The sequence below is a fragment of the Chanos chanos genome, chromosome 3 (assembly GCF_902362185.1).
Source record: "Chanos chanos chromosome 3, fChaCha1.1, whole genome shotgun sequence".
Classification (NCBI taxonomy): Eukaryota; Metazoa; Chordata; class Actinopteri; order Gonorynchiformes; family Chanidae; genus Chanos; species Chanos chanos.
The window spans coordinates 31922613-31944805 of record NC_044497.1 but is presented as its reverse complement, the minus strand read 5'-3'; the positions used below and the strand labels follow the sequence as shown (position 1 = coordinate 31944805).

General features: G+C 38.6%; 1 protein-coding gene across 1 annotated transcript; it reads right to left on the bottom strand.

The window, feature by feature from the left end:
* Positions 1 to 8395: 8395 nt before the first annotated feature.
* On the bottom strand, positions 8396 to 19264 carry LOC115806880 (alpha-1,3-galactosyltransferase 2-like). Its single transcript, XM_030767740.1, has 5 exons — positions 18947 to 19264; positions 18387 to 18479; positions 18200 to 18285; positions 9187 to 9324; positions 8396 to 9077 (listed from the first exon to the last, which is right to left on the bottom strand). The coding sequence occupies exons 1-5, from the start codon at positions 19262 to 19264 to the stop codon at positions 8396 to 8398; spliced, it is 1317 nt and encodes a 438-aa protein (XP_030623600.1).
* Positions 19265 to 22193: the final 2929 nt, after the last annotated feature.

The following is a 22193-nucleotide window of genomic DNA, read 5'->3' as shown; positions in this document are numbered from 1 at the left end:
GCGTTAGCATGAACAAGGTGGATTATTTACTTTCTCATCCATTTTCTTCTATGTCTTTGGAGGAAAAATTGGAGGTGGGACACATTGTCCAAACGATGTTCGAATAACACAAAAGGACAAATGACAAAATCGTAAGTTTTTGTGTAACTTGGTTTCAACGAAAGGACTGGCTGACAGCAGGTGTAGCTATAGAGCTCACTTTTCCCCATGCTTCCTTTTTAGAGGACATACAGCTTGGACCGTGAATTCCTTTAAGTTTCAGCTTTGCAACCATATTCCCCCAGAACCCAAAGACTCAGTGGCCTCCCTCACGCTGCCCGGCAATTGTAGGGGAAACCGACGGATCACTGGTCAGCATCGTTAATGGTCGGGACTACAACGGTGCCTGATCATCTTTGATCCTCCGACTTTCCTTTGTGATTAATGAAAACATTCTTGGCAAATGCTTTCGCCTTTGTTCGTCTTGTGCCTTTCTGTTGGCACAGTACGGCTGCCCCCAGCTCTCCCTGTGTTGCAAAACAATTGTGATAAAAATATTTGCATTATTTCTTGGCAGTCGTTACAGTTGGAGCAGTTGGACCCTTTTCTGACATTCGACTTACCTTTAACAGTCGTTTCTACAGCTGCGAATTTCGCATCGCTTTCATTCTCATTGAGACTGAGTGGGTGCGAAATTTGTACTGATGTTGCAAAATTGGTGCGAATTCGCAGAAGCATGCGAAATTGAGATGCCGGATTTTCAACCTTCTGTAAATAAGCACCACGCGAGAACCAGTCAGTTCAGGGTGTGATGTGTTTGGTACGTGACATTTCCTTGGGGAGGCAGGAATAACAAAAAAGTCTGACCAAGATGGCAGAGGTTAAATGCTACATGTAGCATGAAAACATGTGAAAACATGTATCGGCAACCATTTGTGTCTACATCAACACAGGTTGTTGTTTACATGCTACATGAGCTTCGTCGGGGCCAGAGCGGTACAAAAAAACACTCTCAACGGCTCTGGTCGGGGCAAGTAGACCACTGTGGACCATCATTTAAGCACTCAAACTTTTGATCTAGGTGACTTGCTCACTGTTTTTGCGACCACGCCCCCAGTGCGAAATTCGCAAGGTGTTTCCTGTGTGGAAGCCTAGAATTAGTCAAAGTTGAATGTCGTCATAAGGGAAATAGGCCTACTTTAAATACTCATTAAGGTCTTAAAGAGTACTATATTCACAGTATTTCCATTCTAACTACAGTCTAAAGCTTTTGGATATAGTTTGTGCCGACGGACAGCTATAATTGTGGAAGGTTTTTAGTCTCTAGTTATCATTTTAGGTATGTTTTCGCCGATGTGTGCAAACAAAATGCTTAATGATCATTTAAAGTATTTCCCATCTAACTGCATTCTCAAGCTTTTGCATATGGTTAGTGCTGAAGGAAAACTACAATTGTGGAATATTTTGAGTTATCATTAGGGGCCAAGCTCTGAAGGTGCAGGCACCTATTGTAATTGTTAGAATTCTCCACTATTACTGTCTTATTATACTTCGTCACATGGGAGTCTAAGGCAGCCCCTAGAACCGTATCGTAAAAAGTTGTGAAATTTGGCACATTGATAGAGGACAGTCCAAAATATCCAGCCAAACTTGGGATCAATCCGTGCATTCTTGCAGCACCACCAACAGGCCAAATTTCAAGGTACATTTTGCTTATAACTTTTGAACCCTTTGTCCCAGAATTGAGATCTTTCTTCCCCTGAATCCTTGGGTCACCTTGATTCGAATGCACCCATTGCCATTAATTTCTGCCATATTGGATTTTCCGCCATTTTGAATTTTTCCAAAAAACTACTTTGCAGACTAGTCCTAGACCATTGATCCTTTCCCCACCAGATTTGGTACATATCATCTACAGAGGAGCCTGACCAAAAGGTGTCAAAAGAATTTTGCCTGGGCATACGATATGACCGCTGTCTTCCAATAAAATTCAATGGTGAAGACTCCAAAACAGGAAGTGGCCATATCTCAGCAATGCTCGGAGGGATTAATGCAAAACTTGCAATTCATTGTAAAGGGGAATACTGAATATCCACCACGAAATTTGGCCACATGATGGCGCTATACCAGAAAAACACAAAAAATGTATCAAAATACCCATTACTCCAGGACAAAAGCAGATATTTCAAGGAAAGTTCTTGTGCATCCTCACAGTAAAGAACCCTAACTGGGATATTATGAACCCTGGGTGTTGGCCATTTTGTTTGTCAGCCATACTGGAATTACCAATTTTCAATGGCAGCCCGTAGAAGCCCCTTGTGGATCCTGGCAAAATTAGGCACTCTCATAGAGAGTATCAAGGTATCCAGTCAAAAAAATTAGGGTCATTCAATCATTGCCCCTAGCGCCACCAACAGGCCAAAGTTTAGAGTACATTTTTGCTTATAACTTTTGAACCATTTGCCCTAGAGTCATGATCCCCCCCCCCCCCCCCGGAATTGCCCACCCCTGATCTAGAGGGGTCTGACCAAAAGTTATCAAAAGAATTTTTCTAGGACAAAAGATATGGTAGCTGTCGCCCAGTGAACTTCGATGGCGTAGACTCCAAAACAGGAAGTGAGCCTATCTCAGCAATGCTTGCTTCGATTGATGCCAAACTTGGTACACATCATTGCCTGGGGGGATACTGGGTACCCACCGAGTTTCATAAAATTTGGCCTTATGTGGGTGATATACCAGAAACATTCTTTTACTCATTTTCTAATATAGGCCCCAGCACCACCTGTGACCCTAATAAGGATAAGTGGTTTAGATAATGAGAGAGTGAGTTACACATATGGGGAGCAGATGTCTCAGTTTATCTGTGATTGTCCCGGTTTCAAGCTGGGTGTCCCAAGTCCCGACAAATATCTGTAAAACACTTAAATGTCCCAGTTTTCAACATTCACTACCAAATTGTCCCAATTTGTACCACAATTAAAATAAAGATAATAATATCGTACTTGTTTTCAGCGCTTACATAGATGCTTATCATGTTCTATCCCACTCATTATTACCCAAACCAATAAAAAAACACAAACAATGCACCACGTGTCCAAATTCAACACTGATTTGTTTGTGTGTCAATCAGTGTGTCAATGTCAAGGCTGTTGCTAAGATGCTTGTGGCTCTGTCTGAAAGAATCTGTCAGTATGCTAACAGTTAGTGTCATGCCAGAGAGAAAGTCAGTCTTGACTAAAGACCTCCAGAAGGCTGTTTCTTCGTGAAGTGGCTGCCAACAAAAAAAGCTGCGTTCTGCACACACTGCAGGAGTAAATTTTCAGTCGTGCACAATTGAAATGCTGACATAAAAGATCACATTAATGAAAATGCCTATGGTGCATGCATAAGCGCATACATGTGTGCTTGCATGAATGTGATGTGCACTCACTTTGCTTGGAAAATAGTTGCAACTGATCCGAATAGATAAAATAAAACATAAGGAGTAATGCGGGAGCATCCATTTTTTTGGATAAATGTGTGGCTGGGTCCTTCCCAGTCAAGCAAAGTTTTAAGTTTTGATTCAAATGGTTTGTTATTTTGTGCTATTTTGCATGTGATTTATTTTAATTTTTTTGGCGCTGCTCTAACCAGGTGGCCCATTAAAATGCTCACACTGACCATCCATGTAATACACCCTTGGAAATATATAAATACTGAGAGATGTGCTTTCCTATACACACTGGGAAGTGTGTGTGTGTGTGTGTGTATATATAGTGAGAGGTTGCTGCCATTTTATTGACCAGAGAAATCTTTTAAATGAAGAAATAAAACATATTTTTGCACTCCAACCTCTGCAAGTGTTCGTTTATTGAATACCCTGAGTGGAGACTTCGGACCGCAGCGCAATAGGAACCTTGTGACGTAGGTGTACGATGATTGCCACCGCCATTTTTAAAGATCAGTGCAAAATATAAAGTCTTACAAACGTATTTCATTTAGTTTTTGATATTCATGTCTAAAAATGTCTCAGAATGTCTGGAATTGTAGGAGGTGAAACATGGTTTTTATGTTTTATTTTACCGGTATTTTATATCCCCCAACAATGACCATTTTTGCAACGTCCAATGTATATTTGTACATTGAGGAGGTAGCGTACACTCCTTTTCGGTAGGTGCTTGTGTGTCCGCTTGTTTGTCTGTGATCCGCATTTTAACCTAAAATAAGAATGTGTTTATCCAGCTTTCGATTTGAGGGATGCGGCGGGGAAAAAGAAAAAAAAAATAAACAAACAAAAAAAAAAAACACGATGCTGCGAGCAAGTGTCAGGCACAAGCACTATGCTAGCACTCGAAAAGTACTATGCGTATCGAGTCATCCACTGCTACTGCGGTAGTAAATGCATAAATGCAGGGGGACTTTTTTTTTTTTCCATTGGACTGGATTCAAACCCCTAAAAGAATTAGAGTTGTTTAGTCCTGGTGATAGAGAGCCTGTGGACTCCTATTTATCACCAAATCTAGTTGCAGCATGCTCTGAAATGATAACTGAATGGAAAGGTATAGCTAACCTGTTGATTAGACAGTTCAGGAGTGTGCATTGTGAACTACAAAGAAACTGTTCCATTCTCTTTTCATATGACTACAGAGGTGCCAAAGCCCAGATCGTTCATATATCAATTAACTATGCCAGTTACAATGGAGGATTTTATGCTACTTGTCAGTCATTTGACTGTGGGAAATATCTGTTGAGATTCTTGTATGACAAGAATCTTTGTAATGCAAGAACCATGCGTTTCTGTTTGAATAGAGAAGTGTGCCCGTGCGTGTATGCATGCATTCTTGTTTCATGAGTATGAACATGTGGATGCATGAGTGTGATTAAGTGGGCATGAATTAGTAAAGTAAGATACGGTATATGCTAAAGAGAAAACTAAGCAGTGAGAGGACAGTACAAATACTGACATACTGACATAACAACGCTAAGTGATTATGCGTGAAATTGTTTACGCTTTGGTTACCACAATTCCTTGAACGTTTAAACTTTAGCTTCTGTTTTTTTTAGTTTACACAGAGAATTGGGAAGGTATTTTCAAAGCGAGAAAGCAGATCTAGCACTGATGACTGGCTGTTATATTTCTGTTTGGTGAGGGCAGACCTGTCACCCAAACCAAATCTTAAGCCTGGCAATTGTGCACTTTCCAGTATGAATTTCCAAAATATCTTAAAATCAAGTGAATCCCATTCTTGGCTCTGAGACATTATTTTAATAAAGCATTGATGTTGAAAGAAATAATATATTAATTTCTTTACATATCTAAATGCCTCTGGTTGTATGAACTCATAGTTCAGTCACTTTAAAAGAACTCTGAAATAGTTTGTCTTCAGTACTTAAAGTCAATCCCTCCTGAAAATGGCTTGCCAGCAACCTCCCAGTCTTGCAGATTCACTATACAACATCAGGAAAATCAGACCATATCTGTCAGAGTATGCAGCCCAAATCCTTGTCCACGCACTTGTAATCTCAAGACCGGACTACTGCAACTTTCTTCTTGGTGGATGTACCGGCATGTGCTATTAATCTGCCATGGATGATTCAGCATGCTGCGGCACCTCTGGTCTTCAGCCGGCTGAAGCAAGCACATGTTCCTCCTCATCGCCCTCCACTGGCTCCCTGCATCTGCCCACATCAAGTTTAAGTCCCTGATGCTGGCCTTCAGATCAACCAGTGGAACTGCACTTACCTACACTGGGTTGTTATGACCTGCATTCCATCCTGCAAACTACAGTCTGTTAGATAGCAGCATTTAGTGATTGCAACACCAGACAACAACAGCAGAGTTGCCCAATTCTGTCTGGTCTGCTGGCTCTGTCACAATTTTCTCATCACCTTACACTTGACCCTTACCTACTGACTGAAAGCTGAAACCTTCCACTGTACTACTTGTCTCACTATGGTGTATAGTACTGGACATTCCCTTATACATACTCTCTGCTAATGCTTAATTTTCTTCATTTTCTGTCATTGACCAGCCTAGTCACAGAGGTCTGGTGGAGCAGCAGTGTACCCTAAGTATAATGTCCCTCTCCCCTGACTGAGTTGTAGGCAGTTGTATTTCTGCCTAACCATGAGCATCCAAGACCACATAATATATATCTGTGGATGATCGCCCACTTATGTTGCAACGCTGAGCCTTTTATGAGTTACACAAGCAACAACAGATCATAGTATGAAACTATGAAAGTTTTACAGTGAAACTGTTTTCATTCTTTTTGAAATTTAGCAACACAGCACAGACTTTGATTATTCAGGGGTTGCAACAGCATTTGAATTTGAAGTTATGAAATGCTGATTACCAGCCCTCCTGTTGTAGGTATCAATTTTGATGTGGTTATTGAGGCACTATATTTTCTTACTTCTTAGTGATAAAAAGGTAATACCTCTAATTTCAAATTAGATTTTGATCTGTAGAAGATGTGCATGAGGAAGCCTGCTAATGTATCTGAAGTTTCAGGAACAGTTGTTGTGGTGTCCTGGGCTCTGCCTGATCACTTGATTTTATCATGTGCGCAGCCTCAACCTCTAATTTGAATTCTCTAAATTTTAAGACACTTTCAGAGAAATATCAAAATTATCCAAAGATTATTGACTCAAAATGACCTCTTTCAAATTTATATGTGTGTGTACACACACACATGTACAGTTTGTGAAAAAGAAAAAAGGAGTTTAAATAACTGAGGTCATTTGACAACCCAGCTAACAGGCATTTGTATTATACTGCAGCCTTCAATGATGTACCTTGCTTTAATATTTGATATAAAATCCAAAAGAGCTTTGGTGCTCCTGTGATGAGGGAATAAATTTTTGCTTCTGTCTGGGATTACCTTTTGTAAGGATTTATGAGTAAGACTGAGCTTGAAGTCCATGAATACACATTTTGAAAAGTCTAAACTAACTTCATATCAGTGTGTTTTATAATATAAATGATTATATTTGCATATTTTGTGAGTTATAACACTGTACTGATATCAAAGAACAGAGTGGAAGCTGAGGCATCATAGATTGGTTAAAAATATAATATTATTGACTTACAAATTAATAAATTAAGATACTGAGCAAATTGAATGCCAATGGATGTCAGTAAAAAATTTAAAAAAAATTTAAAATGATTGTATCAATCACTAAGCCACCACCAGATAACACACTTGCTAGAGAAATTAAAATAATTTTATTTTCAAATGAAAAAACTGGCCAGTCAGCAAAAAACATATATCCATTAAACCCCTTTTACATTTAATAGAACAAACCCAAAAGTGTGTATTTTTTTAAGAACACCTACTTTTAACAGGACAACATCCCACAGCAACAAAGAACAATAAAAATATACAATAAAAAGAGAAAGCTGGATTTAATTTGTCTGACGACTAATTTCTTTTTAAAGAAGCTTGCTGTGTTCCTTTGAATACGTGTGGCAATAAAGAATGACCAAATAACTAGCTAACATAATAGATAGTTAAGTAAATAAATAAGCATACAATTTTATTGTACTACTCCTTCAGTTGTTTACAGTTTCATAGCTTGATTTAGAAAGAGTCATACAAAACCATAACTGGCCATTCATTAACTGATCAGTCTTACGAAAGTGCTTCTTTTAAAAAAGTTACACAACTTGACACCATATGCATGTGATCATCCACAGACAAAGGAAAGTTGCTACGCTCTCTGTCATATAGAATAATGTGGTAAAACCAGATTACTGTTTTTTTCCCCCATTGTGTATAGGTTTAGCTAGTTCACTCAGAGCTGAATGACTGTAATCAAATATATGAGTCATGAGAGTAAGACTTTGGGTAGTCACTATGTTAACCATTTCAGAGAAGGTTTTCCTTTTTTGAGTTAAGAAATAAAAAAGTGTGACCATGAATAAAAACCCAGCCATTATTTTCAAAAGCTGTAGTATCATCATGTCAACAACCTTCAGTCCCACAATGGTGGTCTGCAGGCATCGCCTTACTTCATGTGATGCAAAAATAAAAATAAGCACCTCTTGTCTGAGTTGGTTGGCTCTCTCTGCTGCAGTCTACCCCTTTCTGACTTTCACTTTCTCTCCCCAGATGCAAGGTACAACCAAATATGTTTCTTGATGCAGCAATGATTTGACAGCAAATACGCTTGGCTTCCTTCATATCATGCTTGTGTGTAAATGTGTATTTATACCAGTCTATTGCATCAATCTGATAAAGACCTGATAAGCTATAAATGTAACTAGAAAAAACCCAACAAATATTTTCACTTCTAATTTATAAAAAAATCATAAAAGTACTTCATTTCAAAGATTCTTTTTCCCTCAATGTGTTCAAACAAGCTTTCCAGACTTGTCCCATCATTAAAAGGCTTTTAGTACAAATCAAGCTGGATGGATTATATAGTATTATACCTAAGTTCTTAGTAGGCTGTAGTGCTTAGGTGCCCAGACAAGTCGCTCAACAACAATGTTACTGCGGTCTCCAATGCTCCTGTCCCAGCAGTATTCTGGGGAAAGTAATTTGCTTGGCTTGTTGATCCAGAAATATTTGTTAAGGTGGCTTTCATCTTGCCAAAGGGCTTCAACTTGGTTTTCTTTATCTGCCATTATAGCTTCATAGCATGTTTCTGTCAGCCTTTTCACATTCTGCCACGAGCCACCAAATATAGCAGCATGGTAGTAGAAATCCCCTTCATCCATGAAAGCCAGTGATTTTGGGTTACGGTCATATGTGAATTCTTGTAGCCTTCTCTTATAAAAATGGGCATGAAGCAAGGCCACAGAGTCTCCTAGAGCCTCTGAGCCAAACCTTCCAACAAACTCCTGGTCAACATCCATACAGAAAATAAACTGATTTGGGTTATGGAGCTCCATCTCTATGAGATCTGCAATACTGCGCATTCGCATCATGGAAATGTCCTGCCAGTGGTCATACTTCTGTATATTTATGACTTTCAGTTTTCGACCTCGTGCCAGCTGAATAACAGGCACATCATTGGGAACATCAGTGAACACATAATATGTCACTGGTAAACCCACCATGAAATGGAGTTCTGCTGATATTAAAAATTTTCTGAGGTAAGCATCCAGGTACCTGGTAAATTCACAAACATGAAATTGATACGTGATGATGAATACATGAACAAGTGTGTCACACTGACATATTTGACATTTACGTCCCTTGTCAGATTACAAATACTCACTTTCCAACAGCAAATACTGTCATGGCTACTGTGGTGCCATGTGTTTTGTGGTAACTGTCATAGAGTTCTGGTTTAAACATCCTTTCCCACATGATTGGAGCATTCCAATTTGTACGTGTCTGAACATCAATCCTTGAACTGTGGAGATATGTACAGACATATTTATTTGTACCAACAAGCAAGATGTTTGATGTAGTCAGTAATAAAGATGTGAAGTAATCTAAAATAATTGTACTATGTACTATGATTAATAACTTGGATTACCAGTCCAATTTAGCAGACAAATCACATTGGTAGTAGCATAAATTAAATTTAGTGATAATAAGAAAGTTGGATTCAGGAAGTACTCGAGGTTTGTAGAGCTTTGTTGTGAACAAGAAAAACAAGAAGACAGATAAAATATGACAAGGTGAATGAATGATGAGCAAAAGAGAAACATTTTATGCATAATGTCTTTGTTGAGCACAGATTACAATTTAAAGACTGACACAACAAAGGAGAATACAGGAATGATACGGACTATAAGAGTTATAGAAAGTATAAGCTAGTCTAATAAACCTCAGGCACACTAGGAATGACAAAATAAGAGAGGAAGTGTAGAAACTGATCTATCTGCTGCAAAATGAGTCTCTTAGTAATAACTTTCCAGTAGTTTTACTGTGAGTCAACTCTAACAGAATTGCAGGATGGGGAAAATGCTTGATTTAATCCAGGTCTAATTGCGCTAAGACATGTTTGACAGCAGCTTTGGTGTTCACAACTCCTTCAACATTCAAACTTTTCAAAGCTTCTGTTGTTTTATTGTTTGCACAGATAACTGGGAAAGTAGGACATCTTTCCTCACTGCCCATGTTTTTTAGACTGTCTCAAGCACCCTTTGGATCTTTTTAAAATTAATTTAATTTTCATTTAATTTTAATTTTAGATACTTTATTAATCCGCGTGGGGGAAAATCGACCTCTGCACTTTGACCCATCCGGTGCAGTGAACACACACACACACTGAGAGTAGGGAGCAATTAGCACACAAATACTAGGAGACAGTGAGCACACACACGGAGCAGTGGGCGGCCACGTGGCTGCAGTGCTCGGGTAGAAGCTTAGGGTAAGGTGCCTTGCTCCAGGGCACTTCAGCCATGCATATTCAAAACGTTTAAAAAACAAACACACACACCTACACACCTAACCCTAACCTTGACCAAAAAAATGTTTTTATCAGTAACAACAAGTTTAGAAAAACATTGTTCTCCCGCGTGTGTCTGCGTCTCTCTGTAATGAGACCTTCAAAACGGTTTTTTTTAGGTTTTTTAGGTTTCTGTGTCACTGTGTTGATTTCCTCGTGCATCACAAACGATGGTTTAATGTTAAATTAAAAGTTGTAATTCAGTTCTTGCACAGCAACATCTGTAAAACAAGTTTTGCGTTTAAAAGAAGGACTAGTTTCTAAACTTTGGCGGGCAAACAAACGGAGCTCTCAAAATATCAAAAGTTCAGTGACAGTCCATTTTGCCGAAAATTTTCAGTTGCAACTGAAACTGAGTGGATCATGTTGGAGTTGGAGCTAATAAATGTTGAACAGCTTTTACTGAAATTACTGCAACACAGAAAAGAGAGAAGACATCGGAGGAGATAATGTGTACGACCCTTGAACCGATTTTTTTTCAGAGGCTACTGAGTGACCAAAACAAGTTTAACATTAACATCAGAAAAAAATTCACAGTACAATCAAAGATAATCAAGCAAAAACGTTTAATAATTTAAATTTTAATGAGGCAATAACTTGGATCCATACTATACAAATATACAATAAATGAAAGCCACTACTGTCTACATAAATTACACTGCACAAGATAAATGACTGACACCTTACTCAGACTTCACGTCGGCTTTCTGTCAAATATTAAGTAATAAAAACACTGACGTTAGTTGAATACCTGTGAGCACCATTGTTGGTCGCTGGGTGAAATGTGTGGCTAATTAACTTTCGAGGTGTAGCTATCTGACAAGTCTTAACTGGGGGAACTGCCCATCGATTGCTGGCACGTTGCCAATCGTCGACACGCCCGCGTCTTGTGGCCTCCCGGTGTGCCGGTGGTTGGCAGCCCAGCAAGAGAGGGGCTGGAGTCCCATGGGATATGTAAACTTAAGTAATGGAAAGTTTTCTCTCTTTTTGTGTGGGTTTGCTCGGGGTTTGAGTAAGCACTGCAATTGTGTTGTACCAGTTGTTCTGTTGTAATTACGGCTCACCAAAGCAACCTATGTTTTTTTAAATAAATGAAGACTGACTTTGATCTTCGCCTTTCTCTGCGAAACATTACACAGGTAACTCCGCTATGATAACTAACTTTAGTGATGGTAGATTGAGGCTACTCGCAAATCGGCCCGTTTTCATCAAAAACGTTTCTTTCCACTCCAATTACTGACATTTTTTATTATTATTATTATTATTATTATTATTATTATTATTATTAATAATAATAATAATAATAGTAGTAATAATAATATTTAGTTAGAGCCCAATATCACTATTTATAGTCTCAAAGGGCTTTACATGTCTATAACAAAGTCAAATCAAAATTATATCATGCATAATTTCGAGAAAATAGGTAAGTCTTTAGTCTTGTTTTAAAGGTATTGAGAGAGCTTGCTTCTCTAAGTTCTTTAGGTAAACCATTCCAAAGGAAGGGAGAGCGGTAGGAAAAGGCACGGTTGCCAGCGGACTTCTTTTTAACTCTTGGAATGACTAATAATCCAGAATCTTGAGAGCGCAGGGTGCGAGGTGGGTTATAGGGTGTAATTAAGCCAGACAGGTAGGAAGGCGCAAGCCCATTTAAAATTTTATATGTTAATAAGAGGACCTTAAAATCTGCCCTTGCATGAATTGGGAGCCAATGAAGGGAAGCCAGGACAGGGCTAATATGATCAAACTTCTTCGTTCTTCGTTTAGCAAAATATTATTTGTTACCACAATTAAGCTACAGTTCCAGCGCAGAATGATGTATTGAGTGCCGTTAACGTTACCTTTTCATGCACGTCCTGGCTGAGGTGAAGTGTTATTAATGGTACGGTGTTAGAATAATTCAGTGGTCATTTTCAAGAAATATCTGACCTCCGAACGTTGGGACGGCCCATTCAATTCGGTGGAACTTTCCTGCAGCATCGGGGTCCTGTTCGTCCTGTCTGGATTTGTTTTTCGATAATGACCGGCGGACTATAGGCTATTTTATCACTTTCTTACAGGTTAGTATTGAGTATATTTGCCATTTCGGTCCTTTGATTTTCTCTCTACCTATATTCAAGTTTGAACTATTTATTCTTTAGTTTATAGCCGTGTAATGGTACACAAGGTTAACTGCTTGAATTTTTCTCACATAAGTTTTAATAAAATCTTACCTGTGGTTCAACGCTTGGTCAATAGTATTTCCGGAGCTTATTTCCACATCATGCCATCGGAGAAATCTTCTAAACAAACAAATTCACACGATTCGTAGTTCTCGTCACAGACTTACTTGCCACAACATGGCACATACAATGAGGTGGTAAGATTCTAAGTGCTACGTTTCTAGGAAATCAATAATCGATTTAATGAACATTTTACACTAGTGTCTACACTAGTGATATTTTCGAGGGCACATTATTAATGAACACATTGTTAATGAAGTGAAATAGGTGTAACATCTTTTTTTTTCTGAATGAATAAGAGCCTGGCAATGGTTTACTTTATACAAAAGGTAGGGTTATGATACTTGCCTTAACTCCAACAAGCCGAATACGAGGAGGAACAGAGCCGCAACACACAAAGTGATTATGAGTTTTTTACGATACATTCTGAGAAAATAATTGCATGAAAACAATAATTTTAATGACAGTTTTATTGAAAGCCTACTGCATAATCACATCTGAAAAGAGAAAAAACATTAGGTATCTTGCTGTTTAGATGAGTAGTCTACCGTCTTCTTATTTGTAGAAATATATAACAACTTGTTTTAATTTACAAACTAACCTTGTGCTTCACTCAAGGAAACATTCCTTCAGTTACGAATCAACTGTATCGTCATCCAAAACTTCTGGTTAATGCTCCTTTCTTGAGCCGTTAGTATTATGCCATCGCCATCCCCGCGGGAGGAGTTGAGATGCTTTAATCTTTCCACCTCACCTCGTCACAAGCGGGCTGTACGAGGAAGTAGTGTTAAAAATAAGTAGTTAAAAAGAATTGATAATAAAGTTTGTGAACATACAAATGAATTAAAAGTGGTTAAAATGAATAAAACACGCATGTGAATTGAAAAAAGGAAATGATAAATTGGAATTTCATGTTATAAATTCAAAGATAATTTGACAAACCGTGAACCACACAACAGCATTGTTATGTAGTTCACTGAATATGACAAATCACAGTTTGTAATTTATCACTGTTTTCTGTTATTATCATTAATCATTCATACCACAGAATTACCATTATCTTTTAAAACGAAAGACGAAAATACAGGACTCTGTCATGCTCTAAAATGGAACAAAGTGCAGTTGTTGTTCACCCATTTGGACAGGTGGAGTCCTCTTCTCTGACACAGGGCTGTGAGACTGGAGATGATGTCAACTGCACCCTGCTCAGTTTTTATCGAACTGAGTCAGTCGTTCACATAAAAATAATTTCAAACTGTATCTCTCACCACAGCTTTGAAACACTCCTTATCATCCTCAGCTTTTTTCTTAAGTGCAAAGCTTGCACAAATTGGGGAGGATACAGCTCAAAGAGGGTGTACAATCATTCTATATTCCTACATACAGGCCACTACAGGACATCTGCTGGCCTGGAGACATCTGCATCACTCTCTGCATCACTTTTACCTGATAGAGTATGGCCCAGATATTGGCTGTCATGGTAAAAGGTTTTGCTTGTTTCCCTGAATCTTGTTAACCTCCCTTAAATTGTCAGTTGAACAGGCTGTTGTAAGAGCCTGGAATTCGTGTATGTTTCCTGGAAACTGGCAGTATAACCAACAAACAAACATCTTTTTCTTGGAAGGATATAGGCTCCATGTTTTGGAACCCGTGTATTCCTTGTATCATGTGTCTTGTTCACTTTTCTCAAATTTGCTCAGCCAGTTGTTGGTTGTCAGGTGGAGTGAAATCTTTGCTCCTTAAAGATAGTCAAAAAAGAGAGTCATCCTTTAGCATGACTGAGTCATTTAAGCTTGTGATAAATTTCTGTCTTCCATAGACATTTTCATTAGCTCTGCATATGGCTTTCGCCGAAGTCAGTATTATAGTGTTTGATCAGGTGCTTTTCAAGGTTGGGTGAGGAGAACCCATTGACAGTGATTGATGCTTTCCTGTTACCTTTGTCTCTGCTACCTCACACTCCACCATTCAAAGTCCATCCTAGCAGGGTCATCAACCATACAGTCCTTCCTTTTGACTACTGATCACCTTCCAGGGTTCCATTACCTTTGATAATTGTTCCAGTTAGCAATCCAGTGTCAGCACTGATGTCTGTCAGTTACATCTTTGCGATATAGCCACATGATCAAATCTCTCCATCTGGGATTGTTCCTCTGTGTTATTGGCAGGATCTTATGTTTTTAAACTTGTAGTTGTTGAGCTAATCTGTTGCCAATCAATGCACCCACCTCTAGTTCACCATGAACCTGAATTAAGACTTGTGTTTCTTGACTGATGATGTATAAGAGAATGTTTGTTTTCTTTACTTTGAGAATGAATAATTTGTCTTTGCAAAGTGTTCTGGGTGCCTAGGGCTGATAATGCATCAGTATGCAACATCCTGCTTCCTATGTCTGATTCCACTTGAACAGATACAATAGATACAACACACTCCTTCACTCCTGTCCCAGTTTAATATAGTACAGTATGATGTGGCACACACAATTTGAACATTCCCTGCAGTCTCTACTAATGCATACTTGCAAACAAATAAAAAATCAAATTATATAAAGATAAATCAAAAATGTAAACAAATCAAAATGCTGTTCTTGTAAGTCACACGCATTACACCTCCAGTTTCTGTCAATGTCAGGGGAATCTAAAGCATATGCCTGAAGTGCTTTGGTTTTCTCAGGCTGGGGTTTTGTTCATAAATGTAGTTATAATCTGGTAGTCATTGCCATAATTATCCATCAGCAGTTTCTTTGCTTTAGTGTAATTCCTTATGGGAACCTTTGTATTAGTTGTAGCTACCTCCTACTTCAGCTCCAGAGTGTCTCTTCTTTCCTTAATTCTTCGTTTTCTTTGCTTACATCCTCCTCTTTTTTATCCAATTCATGCTGTACTTTAAAAGTTGCAAACTTTGCCACTAAAGCTGCCCTTCTGCCTCAGAATGGATGTGTACAGAGGATATGGGTCACATGCTAGAATTTTAAGGCTTTAGTGAGCCTTTGTAGCCATTGGAAAAAGAGTACCTCCAGTACTTACAAAAGCCACTGGACTTGGTAGACTAAAAACACTGAGAATTTTTCTGGTGCCCTTATAGCTTTTCCTGTTTGCTTTTTTGTCATAACAACCTTTTTTTCATTTTGAGTTCCCACCAACTGATTTGATTATGTTTTGCATCCCCTATAAACACCACACATTGGAGGGATTAATGAACATCCTTAAACTCAATCAGTTTCTCATTATATTTCTGCCAGTTTGCTTGATACTCTAGACCGTTTACAGTTGGAGTGTAGATATCTGTTCCTCTAAAGGCTCCTCTGACAATCTCTCATTTCGTGACTCAACATAGAGTTCACTAGATGCGTCATCTACTTTATCAGTCATCTTGTGCAGTTAACTGGCCTCCCTCCACAAAAAACCTTTAATATGCAAATGATATGTATTATGTTAATGGTTCAGTAGTATTATGATTACTAAAGTAAAATGAATGAATGATCAGTAGGCTCCTTTCTGTCCACTGACCTATTCATTTGATTTGTGGGTTTGTTTTCCAGTGACAATTTCAAAATGAAGCATTTGCATCTAGTTCCAGTATTTTACTGATCACAGGTGTTGTAGTATGTTACAAAACATTCTGTTGATTTTAGTTCCTTGTAACATTTCACTTGTCTACTCAGCTAATTATTCAGCCATTATAAACACCTGTTTTTGGTTTGATTCCCTTTTGTTCTCCCATATATATATATCCTTGTGTTTCATTGTGTCTTTGTGAGGTCTTGAATCTGTGTTCTCCCTGTTCATATTTGTGTCTTGGTCTTGTTGATTTAGTTCCTGGAGTCCTGCTTTGCCCTGCTCTTTGTAACATGCATCCTGCTTGTTCCAATCTGAATATCCTGATTTGTTAAAATATTCAGCTCACACTTGCATCCAGCCTCCTCTAGCATGAACAGGGTACCTACACAGCTGAAATGGTTTGATCAATCACTAAGCCACCACCTATTAACACTTTTATCAAAACAAACAAATAAACAAGTATATCCATTTTATCCTTAAATGAAAAAAAAAAATAGTACATTTTCTCCTGTCCGAAACAGAAGATGTTTTTGAACAAAAACAAAAAGCACCATCCCGTAGATGAAAGATATATTTTCATCAAACCCTGCTTACACTTAATAGGATGAAACCCAGTAATGTTTATTTTTTAAATTAATACACTTGCTAACATTTAATAGGACAACACCCCAAAGTGCGTGGGTTTCCAGAGGCAAATTTGCAAGAAAGAACCCAAAATTTTAAAACAAAATGGGAAAGCTGGATTTAATTTGCTTCATGATAAATTTCTTTTTAAATCAAAATGATTCTTTTCCTTTGCATCTTTGTGGCACTGCAGAGTAATTAATGAACTGAATATGTTTGTTTTCCTTCAACTCACCCTTATCTGTACATTTTACAAAGTCTACTGAGTCTATCTGAAAAAGACCCGATTATGAATGTAATCCAAAAAAAAAAAAAAAATCTTCCAATGAATTTCATAAAAAAAAGAAGGCTAATTCATTCCAAGGATTCAAGACTTTTCTCCTTGTACTTTAAGTAAGCTTTCCAGCACCATCATTACAAGACCTTTTATACAAATCAAGCTACATGGATTATATACTATCAACCCTTAGTTTTTAGTATGCTGTACTGCTTCTGTGTCTGGATAAATTGCTTAACAATGTTTCTGTGGTCCCTGATGTTCCTGTCCCAACAGTAGTCTGGAGAATGCAATTTGCTAGACTTGTTTATCCAGAAATACTTGTTAAGGTCACTTTAATGCAGCCAAAGGGCTTGAACTTGATTTTCAACATCTGACACAATAGGGTCATAACACATTTCTGTCAGCCTTCTCAAGTTTAGCCTGTGATGCAGCATCGTAGTGGAAATCCTCTTTATCCACACAAAGCATGGACTTTGGGTCAGCCATATGTGAATTCTTTCAAGGTCCTCCTATGAAAAATTTTCATAAAGCAAGGTCACTGAATTTCCTAGGGTCTCTGAACCAATCTGCTTTAATGGACAAATAATATCAGTCATAGCAGAAGTTAAATTTAATAATAATAATTAACAAAGATTTGGGAAGTACTAAAGGTTTATAGAGCTTTTTTAATGAGGTGTATTGATAATGATCAAAAGAACATTGCATAAGGTTCCTCGTTACTTGCCAAAGCTACTCTGAAGGCTAAACAGGATTCAGAAGCACGACACATCTTACGATACAATCACACGCATACAAACATCTTCCCTTAGACACGTAGGCAACATCACTTTGTCTTGTGTTTAGTGACCCTTAATTAAAACATTAGCTGATATTTCTTTAAATAGTCAACTTGGATATATAATATTTTGTCTGTGTTGATCTGTAATGTGTTGGCAGATGATATACTCCCAGGTACAGGGCAGTACAGGTACACTGAAATCTCTCAGAGTCAGTTCTTTTTCTCACTTTCTCACTTTTTTTTTGCAGAGAAGCGATCTTGAAGAGGTAAACTTTGCCTCAGCTTGACAACGAAACAAAACTTGATGAGTATGTGAAAAAGTCACTTTTTAGTCATCCAGAGATGAGAGAGCGAAGTTCTTTAGTTTACTTTTCGTTTTGTTTGGGCGTCACATAAAACATTGAAATGTGGTAATAATCTGAGAAGGACAGCAGAATGGAGTCAAGATAACGCTCCTTAACAGACGTTCATGGCAAATAACAAAATACCACAATCTGTTGATAAAATTTTAGTGAAATAACAAAGTACGAGGTTAGAATGATTACATAAGGCTTACCTGGGAGAAGAATGTGTTGATTGGTGACAACACAGAGATAGCGGAACTTCTAGACTTGACGATCTGCTTGGCATCATTTCTTTCTTCCTTCAACTAACACGGGCAGAATGAAAATGCAACAGGTGGGTCACATGTTTGCGTCCAAGTCCCAAGTCGCAAACTGTCAAGTTCGAGTACAAGCCTGAGTGACAATCATAATGACTTGAGTTCAAGTCCAAGTCACCAAAAACATGACTCGAGTCTGAGTCAAGTCCAAGTCCTGGACTCAGTACTAGAACACTGCTATGAATTATTGCACAAAACAATGGCCTGGGGAAAATCCCTGTATGACAGAGTCCCTGGCATTAACCTGGCATTAACATGTGTCTTGGGTGATCCAATCACAAGTGGACAACTCTAAGTACATCAGTTCACACCTGGCATTAGAATGCATCTCAAAATGTGTCTCGAGTGACCACTTGTGACCGGATCTCACTTCCCCACTCTATATGTTGGTTGTGTCATCTGCATATTTAACAATGATGTTGTTGACCTGGGTGGAAACACAGTCATAAGTGTACAGGGCATAGAGTTTTGGGCTGAAGGCTTCCTGTGCTGACTGTGAGCTCAGCAGAGACCTTATTTCCCATCTTCACCACCTGTGGTCTGCCTGTAAGGAAATTCAAAATCCAGTTACAGGTGAGTGTCGGCACTCCAAGGTCTGCCAGCTTCACAATCAGCTTCATTGGCTGGATCATGTTTAAAGTAGAGCTGTAATCCAGAAAGAGCATGCGTGCATATGTTCTGTCAGTGTCCAAAGTGTTCCAGAGTGAAGCGCCAAGGCCACCGCGTTGTCCACTGATCTGTTTGGGCAGTTCCAGCTTTTCCAGGCACTTCATGGCAACCGGTGTGAATACCACTGGCCTAAAGTCGTTCTTAATGGATGTGTTTGGTTTTTAAGGGGACTTGAAGGACCATGGGACTTTCCTGTGTGAGAGAGGGGTTAAAAATGTCTGTGTACACACCTACTAACTGTTCAGCACAGGCCATCAGGACTATCAGTGACACTCCATCAGGTCCTGCTGCTTTGTGAGGGTTTACCTACTTCAGAGCCCTAAGAACCTGTGTGTGTATCACCTTGAGTGCAGCCACCTCGGGGTTACAGTGGGATTTTGAGAGGATGTCTCTGTTCAGTCTGTCAAATCTGGCATAAAAGCTGTTGAGATTGTGTGGTAGAGTGGTGTCTTGGGTCTCAGTCCTGTTTGTGTTTCTCCTGTAGTCAGTGGCGGATTTAGGTATGGGCGACATGGGCAGCCACCTAGGGCAGCATCTTGCTATGAAATTTCTAGAGCTCATACCTGAAACATGTAAATATCCAAAAGGGCATTAAGGCCTCGTATAAGCTTCATCGTAGAATTTTGCAGGATTCAAAATATGGTTAGGTATCCATTATTTGACCCAAAGTATTTTATATGTATGTATTTTCTGCGTATGCATTTTATATGTATCAAACAAAACACCAAATAAAAACATGTGAGGGCTCACAAGTACAAGTGATACTAGAAATAGTAGATTTTTGTGAAGGTCCAACTAGATAAGCAGACAATGGGACAAACAAATTCTTATTTACAGTTTATTTGATCATTTCAGCAGTTAAACTTCAGTACTCTAACCACTCAGGCTTGTGCTGGAATAAATATGCTCAGCCATTTGTCCATGTGTACAGAGACATCTGTATGGGCACGTTTGTAATGTCTATGATAGTTATGCATTGGTAAAGCTGAGGGTGGATACATGTTTTCTTTTCTTAGGGTGGATCCTGTTTTCTCACAGGGGCACATGAGGTGGCTGTACATTTTTGGTAAAGGTTTCTGTTAGAAAACTAATATGAATAAACTTATATCTAATATGAATAAATTGCATCACTGAATCGGTTCTAGTTATTGCATTTACGATAAATAGTCCTTTTTTAGTTCCTGTTCTGTTAAAACATCTCTCTATAATGTCAGCTTTACAATGACAGGCATTGAGATTCATTCATCTCATATTATCTGCAAGGTTAAGATAGATCACTTTTCTCTCGGGCAAACTTTAAATTTTAAAAACCAGTATAATTCCTGGTCTTTCACTGCTCCCTGTCCTTCCATGTCCAGTGCTTCCACACCAAAAGCACCATGACCTCTTTTCCTATACTATTGACATGTACTAAAAATAACTACGTTACTTTTCCATATGGGCTGTATGCTGATTCCTTATAAGTAAGCTGTGACTCCTGAAGTGTAACTTAAGCCTGGAATTTACACAGTAACAGTCCTAAAACAACAGTTGGAGGACCTTACACAATAGAATACACACAAGCATAAACCAGGCGCACTAGTTCTTCACTTTCTCAATTTTTCCTTTTTAAATCAGAAATGCACTAAATATGTGTGTGCTTACTCCTGATCAGTAGAAGAAGCCAACATTGGAGAGCGCAGTGAACTTGAGAGAAGTTCACCTCGTTTAACCTTGCTTCCGCTGCAGGGAATGTCTGCTGCTGTTTCGCCAAAAGGTACTCTGTTTGGTTTTGATGCACTCTGTGGTCCTTTGATTTGCCAAGGCTTCCCTAGCATCTCCATTGTTCTATTCAGTGTGTTTTTCCAACACATGGATTGTTTGAGTATTCCTGTGCTATAGAGGATAATGATAACCATCTGTGTTTGTATATCTGATTAGATTACATTCACATTCTAAGTCAGTCTTTGTCCTGCTTTTTAAGCTTCTGTATCTCGAATTAAGTCTATTTAGTCCAGACTGGTTTACTGCGTGTTGCCCTGACAGCGTGAGGGACCTATTGTCTAATTTGCTTTGGTATTGTGTCTGACATTTGTCTTTGGTTAATATGTTTGAATTTTGATATTGTAGCTCACTGACAAACAGATTTTTTTTTTTTTTTTGCACCTACCCAGACAAACCAATTGTCATCTATACATTTCCTCTTAGACCCTTGTTGGGTTGTGTGACTGTGCTGTGGAAACCTTCAGCAAGGGCTTACTTCCCTTCTCACTTGCATGCATTCTTGGTAGCATTTCGCTTTGATTCACTCCTCTCTTTTGCAGTGTGTGTGGATGAGCACAAGTATATGTGGTGAGTGGGTCCCCTCTGTCCAAGCAGCAGGTTTCCTCTCTACAGTTGGCCTGCCTCTTTCCAGAGTTGTGCGTCATGTTCACAAGTTTTTAGCTTTGTTGTCAGTATCTTTTAGAGCTTTTGCAATGTAGAGGGTAGCAAATTACAAAAGGGAGATCCTAAAGGGATGAAGTAGTGAAAGTTAAAGCTTGATTTTTTTAGTACAAGGGAGAACTTTTTAGAATACAGAAAAAAAAGAATATAGGAAATACAAATGAGAGAAACATAAACAAAAACCTGAGCACTGTAAAACTGCAAATATCGCTCATGTTAATGTTGTCAGTAATGTTCATCTTTTGATATAGAGAAAGAGAAATGCCATTGGCGCATAGAGTTTGTAAGGCACAGCGTTGAGAGCAGTAAAAGCCATTTCGTGTCTCAGTGAATGAAGCTATTTTGAACCCCCCCCCCCCCCCCCCCAACCTGTCCACACCCGTAACGGAAAGGATATCCTTTACATTCCTGTCCTGTTACTACTCCTGTTCCACCTGCCTTCATTGTTAGTTCATGCTCACTTAGGTATTACATAGATTATAGAGTTCAGCATTGCTCGTTTCTTCCGTTAACAGTCTGTTTTTCTGCAGGGTGGCACCCCTTTAAAACATATCTTTCATAGTTTAAAGAAACCACATTCAAAACAAATCCAAACAAAGCCAAGGTTAG